The following is a 17,573-nucleotide window of genomic DNA, read 5'->3' on the forward strand; positions in this document are numbered from 1 at the left end:
AATTTTGAAATTTCGGAAATTTATGTATATGTATAGGAATATTTTCGTTACAAAATTTATGGGGTATTGACACCATTTTAATATTCTTTATATTAACGGTTGATGAACTACTGGAATTTCTCCTTAGGCGCTCGGTATTTGCCCACTCTCCCTTAAACTGCAATTTCTAACTGGGTGGAAATAGAATAAAAATATGAGTTCTAATTTGGAAATCTTGAGTTTTGGTGCATTTGAATTCATAATCTTTTTATGTATATACTGTATATTTTTCATCCAAAGCGCAAATAGTTTCATAACACTACTTATTGACAGGATCGAAAAGAAGTTCTTAAGAAGAAAACGCAGAAATATTCGAAAAAAAGTTTATTTTCATAATAATCCCATTAACTCTTGACCCGTTGAGTTTCTACCAGTTATGGCTTATTGCTCAAATTGTCATCAAATAAGCTATTTAATGATACAATAATATAGTGGGATTGCCATTTGAAATGAGACAGCAGTAGTTTGTTTCCGGTATAACCGGAAGGTGTAGAGTTCTGAAATATATTTTAGAAGAAAGATCATTGTCTTGTGGGTTGAGGTCCTATTGTGACTAACCAGTAGTTCAAGGTCAAGGAAAAATAAGGGAAATAGATAGATAGATAGATAGATAACTTTATTTCAAATATTCCCTGAGAATACATAAAGAAGAAATGAAATAGTGTCAATAATACATAACTTAATTCTACTCAAATAAACTCAACCTATAACTAAATATTTTACAATTTCCGTTCAAAATAATCATTTAAACCATACACCTCAAGATCTATCAAGAACTTCTTAGTTTTTGTAAATAAAATAAATGAAATAAAAGAAAGGAATACACAATTATACAATTTATTTTCAAACCACTAGGAGAGTGTGAAGAAGATAATCCTTTTCTTTATCGATCTGACATTTTTGAGATAAAAACTCAATAGAATAGATTGTTAACTTTAGTCTATCCATCTCATTTTGAAAATCAAACGAAGAAATATGCATACATCAATAATTATTTTCCATCTATTAGTGATAAAGTTTGTAAAATAATTAGACAAAATTATATTAATGTTATATGTAGAAAAATTTAAGATCAATGTTATTTAGTGTTAGGCATCGACTATATGATGTATTGAGTAAAAAGCTCGTAGCATCCTATTATGCTATAAACCAATTAAGACTATGTTTGCCATTGAAATCAATTCTAGATGTATACTACAATATATACAAATGGATTTTGAATACGAGACGTGATCCGAGAAAACCAAAGAACATTGTGTCTACCTCAACATAGAACAACAAAATGCGAACTGTCCCCAGCTTATAAGGGTATAAAAATTTTCAATAATCCACCTAACGAAATTGAGGTTTTGAATGAGTTTAAATTCAAAGATGCCATAAAGCGTATATTAATTGAAAAAGCTTATTATAGTAAAGGGGAATACATGGCAGATGGTCTTTTCAGATGATCTTTGTTCACTTGTTATGTTGTAAGATTGTATAATATGTTTGAGTTCATTTTTCTCTTAGTAGTAGTTTATTATATTGTACTTCATTATACAGAGTGGCCACTTTTTTAATGGGATTGTATTGGTAACTTTCAAACCATAAGAGTTAGAAGGTCAGTCAAATGGAGAAAAAGTTGCATTCATAGAAGCATTGTCAAACAGTTCAAACAAATCGAGATTATCAGAACTGGTTATTGAGATATCATAAGAAAAGTAAATTATGTCATTTGATTTTTCATTTTTTCCCACTTTATTTGAAAAATTATCAAAAAATAATACACTTTATAAATTTTAATTAAACATAATTATTTCAAATGTGATAAAAGTAATCGTTTAGACCGCTTGCAGTTTTTGAAAATACCTTCAGCTCAAAAACCAAATCTTCCAATTGTGAACGATCAATTAGAATTTTTCCATGTCTTCCTGTCTTTAACACAAATGTTAGAGACAGGAAGACATGGAAAAATTCTAATTCTAATTAATTATACTTGAATAGCTTTTGTTGTCACATCATCAATGCTGCTATGTTAATCTACTATGTTATACTTTGATTATTCTCGACCTGTAAGCAAGGATCATCATCAACGATGGTGACAGTCCAGGGTATCATCGACTGTAGCCCACTCTGTATAATAATAGTGGAAACATCTTATAACTCATGCCTGTCTTTTCTCAGGGTTTCAGTGAAAGTGTGGAATGAACATTTTCTCAACCAATTCAATGAAATAAGAATAAATTTGCGAAATAGGCGCTATTTGAAGAATCCGCACCGCTATATATTCAATAGCTCACGGCCTACTTCTCTTCTCGCTTTTTTTCCACCTTTCCTAGACGGAAAGCGTGAAAATAATCCTGTTCGTATCTTGAGAAAGACATTGAAACCGCCTCTGATTAAAAATGTTCGCTCCACTTACCTTGCATTCTACTTGGAGTGGCTCATCTTTGGCGGCCCCTAGAACCTTCCTTCCTGTTGCGTCCCCACATACAGGCTCGAATTTCACCTTCAGATGAAAAGGACTACTCTTAGTGGTGCCCTCTTTGTTCGTTGCCTCGCAACAGTATCTGCCTGAGCTGCTCCTACTCACGCCCTGAACAGAAATACAGATACGCTTAACGATGATAAGATTTATACATTTAATTCAATAAAATAGGGAACGCATTGACCTGAAGTCAGGAGCCTTTGAACACTAGTTCATTCATGCATGCATGAGTCCTTGGGGACCACATATCAGTACATAATACATATATTGTTTCCAAGAGTGCCGTTGGCGCATGAATAATCATCATTGCTTTCCTATTTTTTTTCATATTCAGTTATCGTTCTGGTTATATGATGAACATGAAACTTTGCACAAGGCTTTCGATAGAATCTGCAGTTTTGAAATTAACAGTCAATCAAAATTACTCACCGAACACCTGTTCGGGTTTTGCTGATCGACTTCACTCTAGTATTCGCGATCCGTTTCCACCTAGGAAATTTCTCTTTTTTTTCAGCAGTTATCATGAAAAGAATTCATTTTGAGAACGGATTTTTCATCAGTCTGTCGAACCTTATCGTTTGAAACGATAGAATTCGAAAATTATTGACATTGTGACGAAATTATATAGCAAATAGGCGCGCGAACCCATGATGGAGGTACTCAGGATTTTATTTGAAAAAACACCAACTAGTTTCTACTACATTCTGAAGTATTCATTAGCTTTCTGGATTAATCAGTTGTAACTCATGAAGCATTTCAGTATAACTTACAGTAAAAAAGGTTAAGAATTGGAGAAAGAGGGAAATTGAGTTAGTTATTTCGATGAATACTAAATGACAAAGAAACTGCAACACCCAGAAGGTGCTGTTTGAATTTTAAATTTTTTTCGGTAAAACATAGATCGCATAGCAAGGAGTAAATGATTGAAATTTGGAGAAAAAAACGAAGGGTTTACAATTTTTTTTTGATAAATTTGTTAATAATATATAAGTCCACCGCAATTATCTATACAATCCCCAACACGTCTCGGCATTGATGCAATAAGATGGTCAATTTCTTCTTGAGGGATACAATCCCAAGCTATACCTGTACTTCATGTCTTAGAGCCGCTTAAGTCCGTGGGGGCTGGGGTGAATTTCCAAGCCTTCTACCCATGATGTCGCAAACACGCGCTATGGGCGAAAGATCGGGGGATCTGGGCGGCCATGTTTTAAGTAACTCTGGCAACATGAAGTCGGGCATTATCGTGCTGAAATATTAGATGTTCGAGCCGGTTCAGGTAAGGGAGAACAAATGGCTCAACTATTTCTTGAAGGTAACGCAGCGCTGTCATGTTACCTCGAATAAAGACTGAAGATGACCTACTTTGCTGTAGGGAAGTGGCGACCCCACCGCCCAGAGGTTATTGAAACCTTTGCTATCAGCCAACCGAACAATTGCCGGTATAAGCAATTCTCCTTCGACTTTCCAACACCTACGGGCGAAGGAATAGGTCAAGGAAGGGCACTCTTTTGTCCTGAGGTTGGGAAACTGGCGGAAGAACTACGAATTTAAGCAGTCAACGGCATAAGGATGTGGAAAGCCACGGGATGACTACCACATTAAATATCCTAGTTTGATCAAAATAGCTGGGTTCAAGGCGAAATATTCCGGAGTTTCAAGTCCCCCAATCAGATCTTCGGGGGGACGGTTTTGAATGTAGCTAATAACAAGCTGAAAAAGCTGAAGACATGAAATGTAAGATCCATATATGAAGCCGGAAAAATTTATAATGTGCTTCAAGAGATGCAAGGACGCAACGTCAACATCATGGGACTGAGTGAGACGAGATGGCCGAATACAGAAGAGTTAAATATCAAACAGACGAAAATTTATTACTCGGGTAACGACAGCTCTCAGCATTGGAATGGTGTAGCAATAGCGGTGGAAGAGAACCTCTCTAGATACGTAACAGGCCTTATACCTATCTCAGATAGGGTTATTATGATAAGGATGAAGAGAACTGGGGGAATTTTGAACATAGTTCAAACATATGCTCCTACTGCTGACAAGGGTGAAGACGAATTATAAAAATTTTACGATGACATACAAAAGGCTTCAGACACAACCAAAAGCAGAGACATTACAATTGTAATGGGTGACTTCAATTCGAAGATAGGAGGAGAAAAGGAGATATCATTGGTGAGTTTGGATTGGGAATAAGAAATGAAAGGGGAGACAGACTGGAACAATTCTGCCAAGAACACGCGACATGGTAGTTGCAAATACAAGCTTCAAATTACATGCAAGAAGGCGTTACACATGGAAATCACCATCAGATAGGATTGGAAGAGTCGCCAGAAAGCAAATAGATTTCATTTTAATAAGCAATCGGTTTAGGAATTCTATCAAGTCCGTCAAAGCATACCCTGGTGCCGATGCGAAAACAGATCATAGCCCTCTGATAGCTCAGTTTGAGATTGAATTGAAGAAAATCATTCCCCAACGAACCAATAAAAGACTTCAATTGACACAACTGAATGAACTACTGATAAAGAATCAATTAATCGAAGATATTAAAGTGGAATTAAACAGATTACGTCCAAAAATTTCGAAGATCCAAACAAAAAGTGAGAGTCAGTTAAGTCGGCAATAATGACACCCAGTCGAGAACTTCTAGGAAAAGGAGTTGCCCATGAAAGTGGTAATAAATCCTGGATGACCGAGGAGACATTGCAACTGATGGAAAGTAGGCGACCTTGGAAGAATAAAGACCGTGAAAAATACAACAGCATAAATAGGGAGATAAGAAAGAACATAAAAGAAGCCAAAGAAAAATGGTATGAAAATAAGTGTGCGGAAATAGAAGAATTACAGAGTAACTACGATCACTTCAATTTAAACAAAAAGATCAAGAAACTAACTGGTTTAAGAACCATGAATAGATGTGATATACTCTTGAACAAAGAAGGCCAGATTATTGTCGACACAGGAAGAAAACTCGCAAGATGGAGGGTGTACATACAGGAATCATTCGATGATCAAAGACAAGAAGTAGTCAAATTTGAGAATGACAGACAGAACCTGTCATAACACCAGAAGAAGTAGAACATGCTATCAAGTTAGCAAATAACAATAAGGCCCTGGGTCCTGATGAACTGCCAGCTGAATTAATTATTCAGTTTTTTTTAGCCTTCATTTTGGCATTGGGTTTTACTGCACATCAATAACACATTTAAGTAGCTACGCAGAACAAGTATTGTTTTTGATGTTTGTGAAAGAAAACTGAAAAAAGTTTTTGATCATTTAGCAAACTATTAAATTAGTGTTCTCAGTCGAATGGTTTTTATGATTTTTTCATGATGGGGTGTCTAAGTATTCCATGATTCAGGCAATAACTCTACTTGCACCAGCCCGGACCACTACTTGCAGTTATGGTCGTAACCTCCAGAATATATCATTTCTTGTAACGTTGAGCTGCGAGTCGACAGGTGGACAAACTTTGAATAAAAATATTCTCTAAATTTAGCACCACATAGGTACATGTATAATGAATTCTATAATTATGATCTGCCATTGCATTTAGAGCGAATATGAGACTAATGACACCAACATATGTATACCAACGTATCATCGGAGTTTGCAATCAGGTTAATCGAACTTGATTCGTATATAATCAGTAGAGTAAACAAAGTTTTCCTAACTTATCCACAAAACTTAAGTTAAACTGTCATTCGATAGGCCCATCACTTCGCCATCAAAAAGTTCATTTCCACACAATTGCATTTGATATACTGACAGCAATCGTGATCTCTACATAGCATTAGCAATGAATTAGAATCATAAAAAGTAAGTTAGAATAGAATTGAATATGTGGGTACCTTTAGCTGCGTTCATTTTCGAAATAAATTCTCTAGTTAAATATTGAAAAACGACCGAATGATTGGAAAAAAAGATATCGGCTATTGTTTTAAATGTTTGAAATCCAATAGAACGATTGTTTTTCACTTGAAAAGTATATTTACTATGGATAAAAAATCCTCTTGAACATACATACCGGTTATTTAGAATAAAAGGTCCCGATCGGGAGTTAAACAGAAAAGTTCATTTCGTGAAAGGACTAGACACAAAGTGGGAAATGTTCTTTACATTCCTATTCAGCGCTAGAAGAAAAAAAATGGTTTCTTCATTTCACAGAGCGATAGGTATGTTTTCATAGAAATTCATTCTGGATAGGGTTTTAGTGAATTCAATTAACTACTATTATGGCCATTATATGGACACAAATGCTTGACCGAGAAGTCCAGAATTCGACCTACGGTACGAAATCGTCTCCAGACAAACATCCGTTCTATTCCCGAGCATAGCGAAGATTTCCCTTGGGTAAGCTTCAATTTGCTAAAAGGACTAATTGAAAATCGTATCAACTTTTTCGTTCACGAATCGAAATTGTCTTTCTGGAGATTGGATTGTAGATAGAAGTAACAAGTTGCTTTAACATAATTGAGTTTGTATGGCAGATATCCTGGAAAAATTATTGAAGTAATAAACTTGACAGAATCATTTTCTGAAAAAGAATTTTGTTTCTTTGTATGACTTGTCTCGTTGTATAATCTATCAGTATTGAACAGTCTTCCAACATTATGAATGATCTTCAATATAGTATGTTGGACAATTTTCAAGTGTTTTAAATGAGTACGAAACATACCACCCCACAGTGTAATATCATATCTTAGCACCGATTCAACCACAGCATCATAGACACGATAAAGCAATCTATCAGACATAATGTTTCTCAAATTGTAAAATACATAATAAAATTGCTTTAATCATTCAGTCAAAAATACCACCTGCATGTCCCATCGTAAAAAACGATCAACAATGACTCCCAAATATTTAATAGAGTTTTCTCTAGAAATGGTAGGACAACTACAATCGCAGATGTTAGCGCATTTGAAGGAGTGAATAGTCACTTTGGAAAAACTTGGTTGACCATTGATAGTCAATGAATAAACTTTGTGTTAACCATGCATTTATCAATCTCATGCCATTTCCAGTTGCTCTATAAGTTTCATCCCAAGTTTTTCCCTCAAACGTTACTACCGAATCATCTGCATATGAGATGACATTTATATTAGGGATATTCATAATATCATTTATGAAAATAAGGAACAATACAGGTCCAAGAACAGTTCCTTGAGGAATTCCCGTGTTTGGAACCTGTGGATGACTCAAGTTTCCCGCAATCTTCACGCACTGTTTTCTTGTAGAGAGATAATCTCGAAACAATCTCAGACAAATCCCCCTTATACCAATTTTCTCAAGTCTACACAGCAGAAGTTCATGAGAGACGGTGTCGAAAGCCTTGGCTAAATCTAAAAAAACTGACAGAATCTTCTTTTTTCTATTCAAACCTTCATTTATATAAGTGGTAAGATTTTCGATTGCTTCAGTAGTCGACACCCCCTCCCTGAATCCATACTGTTTCGAACTCAAAATGCTGAATTGATCCAGATAAGACATCAATCTTGTCTTCAAGCACTTCTCAAAAACTTTTGCAAAATGGTTTATTACAGAAATCGGTCTATAATTCGACATATTTGTTTTATCTCCTGATTTGTATACATAAGTTATATGTGACTCTTTCCACTCTGATGGTATTATACCTGTTTTAAAAATTAAATTTATTATGTGTAAAAGTGGATGCAACATAAAAGGATGAATTTTTTTGATGAGAGAAACCTCAAAACCGTCCGGTCCTGTGGCGGAATTATTATTTAATGAGAATATGTAAGAAACAATTTCACTCTGTGTCACAGGTTTTAGGTAGATCGATGATGCCAAGCTCGTTGTTTGAAAAAATATCTTCACCCACATTTATGAAAAAATCGTTGAACAAATTCGCCTTTTGTCCGGGATCTGTGGTTACAATATTGTGTTCATCCTTGATTTCACCGAGTATACTTTCTTTCGTCCTATTTTTATTATTAATTTCATTTATATTTTCCCAGAGCTTTCTTGTGTTATTTCCTAACATTATAATTTTATCTTTGTAGTATGACTCCTTAGTAGTTCTAATCAATTTATTTAAATTATTTCTAAAGATAATAAAATCACGTTTTTTCCTACACTAGGTCTTTTTTTCAATTCTAATTTCATTCTGTCTCTACATTGTATCGATTTATTGAGTGCATTTGTGATCCAAGGTTTCAGTTTCTTATAACGCTTTGCTGGACTTGAAATAACGAAAAACGAAGATTTTCCCGAACATTTCCTCAATTTATCAATGAACCCCACATAAGCATCCAACGAACTCTTACAATCGAGAACCGTCTTCCAGTCTTCTGTAGATAAATAGTCATAAAGTTTATCAAAATCTACTAATTTTCTTTTTTTCTTCAATACGTTTTCATCGATACTAGGAATGAGAGATTTCACAGACAGAAATATTGCGCTGTGATCCGTTATCGATGTTTTTATCAGACCGGGATGTATGGAATAGTTATTTATAATACAAGTGCAGAAGGCATTGATATTCTTCCACGAGTTCAAAATTCAAAAACGAGCCACGAAGTGGCGAGTTTTGGAATGAACGAGTGGTAGAATGAGCCTTCTGTACGAGTATTATACATTATTTTCTCTAATTCATTGCATTTTCATTGAAATTAATGAAATATTTGCATAAATATAATTTAGTGATTTTTGTATTGAAAAATGTTGGTTGGCAGAACTGATTTCTTTAAGGCAAATTGATGAATTGACAGATAAAGCCGTGGCGGAAAGTTCAGAGAACCAACATAGAATAATAAAATATAACCATGAAAACTGTGCGTTTCTGATATATTCTCGCACGATTTTGTTCTACAAGATGTGGAAGAATGAACGGAATAACCACAGAATTAGAGAAAATTTATTTCGTACTTTATTCTTTATTTTGGTAAATATGTGAACTATGATAGAAGACGTATTTTCTGTCTCCCTAGTTGCAACACTGATTTTCACTTCGAAACCATTCAAACCCATAATCGAATTATATGCTATACTGCTCTTACAAGTGTCGTCATCGATATTTATATTTATATCTCCCACAAAAACCTCAAAGTCACGACAATTCATAACCTCAAAATATTTATTTAACTCCCCTATATAATGTTCCGCATTTGTCGAGGGTGGTCTGTAAGATGCTGTTATCCCGTAGTGATAACCATACCGTTCAAAAATCAAATGCAAGACATTAGTTTGACTGAAATTATAAACTTCAACACCTACCTCTATTGAATCCTTTACATAAGCAATGAGACCATCACACACATTTGTTATGTTTGGAGCCATTGTAATAAACATTATAACCCGGAATCGAAAACTCTATTATCTAGAAAACTTTATTATCTAATAACCAACATTCCGAGAGAATTATTATATCCAAACTTGCATAGTCCAACGCCTGCAAATATACCAACAGTTCATCATAGTTCTTACGTGAACTTCTTATATTGAAATGTACTATATTCAAAATTTTATCGATTTTTAATTTTTCTCTGACAGCCTCAATTTCTTCATAAACTTTTGTTTGATAGCAGTGACCATATTCTTCAAATTCCCCAATGATAATTGATAATCGAAATTATCAACAAAAAAAAATTTATTTTTCAAAATTAAATCAATATAATTTTAGCAAAATCATATGAAAGCTTATCCGACACATTTTTTAAACAAATGAATAAAAAGCACAAAAATGATTTTTGTGGGTTCTGGTGAACGATCAAAGGGATACAGAATATAGGTAACAATGTCATTAGTACCAGTTGAGATGTAGTTATCATAGAAAAAGGGATGATATAGATATTTCACTAAATAATTCTGATTCAGTGGAGGACAGCTGAATGAAAAATGGAGAGTTAATATGTACAGAAATGATATAGAAAGAGCTAGTGATGAAATGAATCATGATAATGTACAGAATAATGTATAGAAAGAGCTAGTGATGAAATGAATCATGATAACGACTATATATCAGATGTCCAAATACCAGTACTAATCAGAAATTGAGGATCAAAGACAAAGACAGTTCAAGATCTTAGATCACATAACGTACATATATGTTTCAGGAAATTGAGAAGATAGAAGATACATTGAAGATCTAATTACTGTTGACGAAGCCTTATCTAGATGGGACGGACAGCAATGGAAGGCAGCGATGGAGGAAGAATATGATTCGTTCATCAGGATAATGCCTGGGAAATTGCAGAACTTCCTGAAGGTGCCATTATGCAGGGTGGCCATTTGAAAACGAAACAGAGATTACAGACGAAATAAAGTTTTTCGATAGAAATGCTCGGACAGGTCGATTTCTGTTTCGAGGGGGACAACTTAAGATGTAGGTTACGGACGCATAGCGCTTCAACCCTTGCTACTACAACCCTCACCCCCAAATTTTGAATAGGGAAGATGGGGTGAGTGATACCTCATTTGAAAGGTATTTTTATACTGATTTCAGCACAGTAATTGTTTTTTCATTCTATGCATTAGTTCTCGAAATATTCTTAACTAAGTATTTGAAAATGAAGTAGTGTTTTCATGGCACTTGTAGTGTTTTGTGAAAAATCGACATTTTGAGCTTCAAAACAACCATGACTGTGGCTTCCTTCCTAACTAACTAACGCATGAATATTTCGAGAACTAATGCATAAAATGAAAAAACAATTACTGTGCTGAAATTAGTATAAAAATACCTTTAAATTGAGGTATCACTCACCCCATCTTCCCTATTCAAAAATTGGGGGTGGGGGTTGTAGCAGCAAGGGTTGAAGCGCTATGCGTCCGTAACCTACATCTTAAGTTGTCCCCCTCGAAACAGAAATCGACCTGTCCGAGCATTTCTATCGAAAAACTTTATTTCGTCTGTTTCGTTTTCAAATGGCCACCCTGTATATTGGACTATAACTGGGTGTTTAAGAAAAAGCTTAATAGTGATGGTTCGCTACGTTATAGAGCAAGCTTGTAGCTCTGGGTTTTTTTCAGAAGTAAATTGAACAGGACAATTTATCGAGCAATTTATGTCCTATATAGTGAATTAAATTTTGACAAAAGATCAACAATTGAGCATTGTATTTACATAAAATCAAAAAATAACTTGCTAACTGTTGTTGCATTGTACGTGGATGACTTTTTTGTTTTAACTAATGTTAATTCTGAATGAATATATCTGATAGAAAATTTAAGTGATAATTTTATCATAAAGAATTAAGGGAAAGCTAAAAATGTTTAGGTTTGAATATCACTAGAAATGATGAAAAAGGTAGTATAATCATTTTTTATATTCTTCAAATATTTTTTTGCAATAATTCAACATGTCTGATTGTAAACTCCTTCGAAAACTAAATTGAAATTTGATTCAACAAGAGAGAGTTGTAATGATGATGAACCATATAAGAAATGAATATGTTTATTAACGTCTTTAGCTGTATTAACTAGTCCTGATATAGCATACTCTGTTAATGTCTTGAACCAATTTAATAATTATCTCATTGTTGAACACTGGAAAAGTGCAAAACTTTTTGCAAGATGCAAGTAAAAAAAGATCATTGTTCAGTTTTTACTTCAGTCAGAAGGACATGTGTTTAGAATTTGAAATGACTGCCTCGGTTCTAAAATATAAGCCACAACTCCTTGACCATTTGGAAGACAACATTCGCCGTGTTATTGCCGATATACGACCACAAATGTTGGAAAAAGTCATCGAAAATTGGACATCCAGATTGGACTACATCCGAGCCAGTCGTGGCGGTCATATGCCAGAAATCATATTTAGAATGTAATGCCACAAGATTATCTTGCGGAAAAATAAAATTCATGTCAACCGAATAATCCATCGTTGTATTATTGCAATTTAAAGTTCTATAGCTCTAAAAAAAACACCCTTTACATTCGAAAAGCAGTTGGAGAATAATATCATGTAACACCTAAGAAAAAAATTGATGTTTTTATAAAACATCATTTTTATCTTATGTACTCTGTGTAGTTTCAGCAAATTTAGGCTCTTCAATAGTCTTCAATTCTGATATTTCAGTTATGTCTGGTAAATTTTCATTCTGAGAAATATTTGTTTTCAGTTCTTTCAAAATTTATTATTCCATATTCATTTAACATTGATGGGGAACGATATCTCATCTGATAAGCACAACAATAATTCTCCAGAACTATGTCCGCACTTCATTCTGAAAATTTCATAGTTTGTTGAGCAGAGTCGAATAAACAATTGTCAAGACATGTAGTCCAACAGACACAGAAAAAACAAAGGCACGCTTTTAATAGAGGATCATTGGATGAAGACTTAACGATGAAATAGAATCACAGATTCTTCTGAGCCTGAGTAATTCGGATTCAGAAGGCATCATTACACAGAACTGCGATACTAATTCGCTCACCTCAATATCTGAATAAGCTCACCTCAACTCCTCAAATTAATCACAAATTACTGAGATTTGGCACAGCTCTGATAATATTGAGATACTTTATTGAAATCAACATTCTGTTTAGAAGAATCCAGATCACTGTTTAAAAAAGTTTTCGAAAAATAGTTCCATTATGACATAACACCAATCAAGATCTGAAAATCCCACTAAAGACGGCTGCTATCATACATTACAGTTTTCTTCTCCAGGTCATTTGAACACACAATGAATCATACCACTACATACTACACAAATTTTCATGTGATTGAAAACTTGTATTATTTTGCTATTTGATTATTTCATCCTAGAGCATATGATCGACATAATTTTAAGAGGGGTATAGTTGTTTAAACGTGAAAAAGTAACAAAGTGAGTTGGAAAAAGCAGAATATTCAATTTTGGGACATTCATATTGAATACTTCTAGTTTATTTTCAATACCGAGATCAAGATGAATCAACTAGTAGAGCTCAGTTCAGGTGTAGATACACATTATAAAACAAATTCGATCGAGAGTTAAGTCTAACTCATCCATTTTTCTTTGAGTACAAAGTCATAACATTCTTTCCAATTCATTCAAAAAATGTAATTCAGATAGCAGATCGCTGGACGATTCGAAAATTCAACAGTGAACATTTATACAGGATAAGTACAATATACATCCATTGGACTTGAATTTTACGTTCAAAATGGTATTCTGGATGCCCAGTGATCGTCCATTGAATGTTGAATTCACCAATTCTGGACATCCAACCCTACTAAAGATATGGCTTATATGGGCCTGTTGCATTCAAATATTCAGAGTATAAGGAATAAAATTAATGATCTTGAATGTCTTATCTACTCTCAAGCGAAGGAACTTGACGTAATATGTCTGACCGAACACTGGCTCTATTCTAATGAGATTGCAGGATTCTGCATGAGGGGTTGGCAAGTGGGTCACGCATACACCAGATTCAAAATGACTAAAGGAGGTTCCATGATTCTAGTTATGAATTCGACGATCTGTAGCGACGATTTTTCAGCTCTAGATACCATACGTCAACTAACTTTGGAGGTCCACTGCGAGATATCAGCAGTTAAGCTAGATGAATTTGGTATCATAGTTGTAAGTATATATTCGTCACCATTTATGGATTTAAACTTTGTTTTCTCAAATATAGACATTCTTTTATCAAATTTTAATGTAAAATTTAATGCTTCAGATAATGTGGCAGACACCCTCCGAAAAAAGCCTTTTTCAGGTAGGAAGGAAAGTTTTCCTTCCTGGTGAGTATCAATATTAGTGAAAGCAACTGCCTTCACTAATTTTGATACTCATAGCGAGAATGTTAAAGACTTGAAAACTCTGTTTTCGGATCATGATGCACAAGTCTTTCAAGCCAATTCATCAATTAATTAGTTTTCATATCGTTACTTGAAGGTAAGACCGCTCACACAGATGTTATTCGATGTTATGCATCAGATCCTTTTGGAGTGCTAGTAGATTTTCGTTGATTTTGATGGACCTGACGGTTTGGGTGTCGACGATAGCTTCGGTAAGTTCCACAATATTATTGTGGATGCTTTCGATCGCATCTTCCCTGAGAAAATGGTCATGTCAGATGCTCGGACGTAGGCCATGGTTGGTTCTCTAGTCCAGCAAAGTCGCCCATAATACGCAGAAATTGTCAGCTCACGTTAGGAACAGTGAAGCCAAGCAGCGCCGAGCGTGATTAGAAGTTGAATGGGTGAACGCTTGGGAACACTGAGTGCTGTAAGCTTAAGTTTGATTTCCTTATGGTAAAGTCATCCGCTATAGGAATGAAAGGTATAATTCACTGATTGCCAAACTGACGATTCCATTAGGGATGTCGAGATGAAACAACGCAATCCCCTCAAAAAATTGGCTTGGTCGAGTACGTCTCGCCAAACATTCTATTTGGAATATTCAGAAGTTACCAGAAATATTTACAGCATATTTCATATGCTCGCTTTTTGTTATTGAAATGGGAGTGGATGTCTCGAATATCCATTGTTCATTCAATCACAGTTTACTTACATCCATTGGACGTTTTCTGGACTTAAATTGTAAGTCCAAAGTGATAACCTGAACGTCCATTGGATGTTGTATGTACCAATTCTGGACATTCAATGGATGTCGTGAACGTCCATAAGCAACGTCCATTGTTCATCAATTGTAGGTATATGTGCTGTGTGGGTATGTTCTTATAAAACGATCGACATATTCGGGATATTCTGCAGACCTTACTGTAGCATTCGAGATCCAAATCTAACCTGAAAATTTCAAGTTACTATTTTTTTCAAGAGTATGACCGGACGGACTGAAAAAATCAAATTTGGCCAAAAATTCGACATCAGTGATTCAAACCGCTTGAGACCATCCCCGGCTTAAATTCCAGAAATACGGACATTGTGACGAAATGATAATAAAACAAATGAGTCAAAAAGAGGAGAAATACATTTCAAACTTCATGAAAAATTGCTTTGATAACATTGTAAAATCAATCTCAAGAACATAGTTATTCCGAATATTAGCTTTGATAATTGATATAAGATAAAGTATACAGAGAGAGATGATAAGTATATAGTCATGGGACGGATGATACTCAAAAGGGTAGGGTAGAATGCTAACTACATGTACCCAGCATTATGGTAATTTGTACGTATATCCTCGTTATCCTCTACTTGTACATATTCGCCCCAAATACTAGACCGTTACTCTGTAATGCAATTTCGAGAATCAAATCATAGCTTTATTGACTGTATTCCACAAAGCAATTCTGAAATTAGAGTTTGATTAGCTACTCCACGAATAATAAGGAGGTGCTACGAAAAATTGAATTATCACCACATGCTATGGTAACTCCAATTTGCCCGCTGCCACAGAGCAAAGCCGTGATTTCTAGCAACGATGCCTCTCTCGAAATGTATTTCAGTTATGTCTGAACAACTTTTCGGTCTGGGTGTCCGCAAACCCTTGTGTTAGCCTTTGGTTCTATAATTTTTATCAGATTTTGATGGCATTTGGTAAAAATATTATAGTTGTGCTGTAGAGGGTGCTCCCATTTCTCAAACGATAAGGTTCTACTCACCGATGATGAATGAATCAAATTGAAGTATGTTTGTCAGTTTTATCGAAAATACGATAACTCTCGAATGAAGAAATAGTAATTTACGTAACAAGTCCGGAAAATAGGGTTTTTTGGACGAATAGACAAAATTCCAGGACGAGCGTAAGTGAGTCCTGGAAGTCTGAGAGACCAAAAAAACCATTTTCGGGCGTGTTGCGTACAATATTTTTTCGGCAACCATGTAAAATAACAAACCAATGAGACGACATATTTCTTTTATATAAATTTTAATTCTTATTATGCAAATGGTTGACAACTAATTTCATATGAACTGTCAGTCGTTTGTTCGGTTGCTATGGTAATGATCACTTGCATTCATTAAAAGTATTCCTACCAAGAATTTCATATTCACAATGACACAAACGACGTGATTCTTTTCCGGCCTAGTCCGGGAAGTACGTACTTTCCGGACTATGCTAGTAGGTTACTCCTACTTGATTTCATTCAAAAAAGAGCAGTGCGCCTAATAGACGATCCAACGTTAACTGCCAACCTTCATAGTCTCGATCACCGTAGGAAGGTTGGAGACTTATGCCTTTTTTACAGATACTACCACGGAAGGTGTTCTGCTGCCATTGCCTCCATGATTCCTCCAGGGGCTCAATTTGATCGACGAACAAGGCTAGCCGATAATAGTCACCAGTTTGTCGTGCATCTTTCTACAGCTAGGACATCGGTGTATCAGAAGACTTTTCTTTACCGAACTGCAAGGCTATGGAATACCCTACCTCAAGATGTATTCCCCCTTGGTTACAACTTACAGCAGTTTAAGACACGCACAAACCGATTTCTTCTAAATTCATCTCGGGGCGCTTGAAAGGGCGTTATAAGCTCAGTCTTTTCCCGAGAGATGCGTATAACAAAAAAAAAAAAAAAGGCCGGGAAATGCTACTTTCTCAGAGAAAAAGCGTTCGGGAAGTGAGCACTTCCCCGACGGTTGCCGAAAAAAGATATTTTCAATGTAGGTTCAGATTTCGAATACTCCGATTGAGTTCGTTAATGTGCATAATACTGCTAGGGTTTCCGTAAATGTAGCCGTTCCAAATTTTGTTTTTCTCTCTGTTTCAAAACGACAGATTCCATTGAGTTGAGTTCCAATCGGATTGGGATTTTGTGTAAAAATACAATCTCTGAAATTTCACGAGCAAATATAAAATGGTAAGCTTTATGCTGAATTTCGTGCCCATGGTATGTAGGTATCATTCATCAGAATCATAGAGAAAGCGACTGGAGTATCGAAAGAAAATGAGAAAAGCATTGACGTTGAATCAGGAGTTTATGAGCTCTAGTTTATTTATGCAATTGTACCTACGGAAACTACTTATACCTATACAAATATACAGTTATGTGGTCTATGAGCCAGTAATTACGGCATGGGTGTTATCCGTTTCAAATACAATGAGTTCTTCGAAATCATTCATGAAATGGGACACCTAGTATATAAATATTCTTCTTATATTTTCATTTATTTATTTTGTGTCTATTGTATAATTGAAATCAA

The 17,573-nt window shown here is 35.0% G+C and overlaps 1 protein-coding gene across 3 annotated transcripts in view; it reads right to left on the reverse strand.

Annotated features, from left to right (window-relative positions):
* The window catches only part of LOC123672630 (nephrin-like), a 516,260-nt gene that overhangs the window by 80,151 nt on the left and 418,536 nt on the right, over positions 1-17,573 (reverse strand). For all 3 annotated transcript variants that reach the window (XM_045606814.1, XM_045606833.1, XM_045606823.1), the window contains exon 7: positions 2,441-2,614. In XM_045606814.1, the coding sequence (XP_045462770.1) occupies positions 2,441-2,614 (174 nt within the window). The remainder of the gene's footprint in view (positions 1-2,440; positions 2,615-17,573) is intronic.

The sequence above is a fragment of the Harmonia axyridis genome, chromosome 1, assembly GCF_914767665.1.
Source record: "Harmonia axyridis chromosome 1, icHarAxyr1.1, whole genome shotgun sequence".
NCBI classification, from domain to species: domain Eukaryota; kingdom Metazoa; phylum Arthropoda; class Insecta; order Coleoptera; family Coccinellidae; genus Harmonia; species Harmonia axyridis.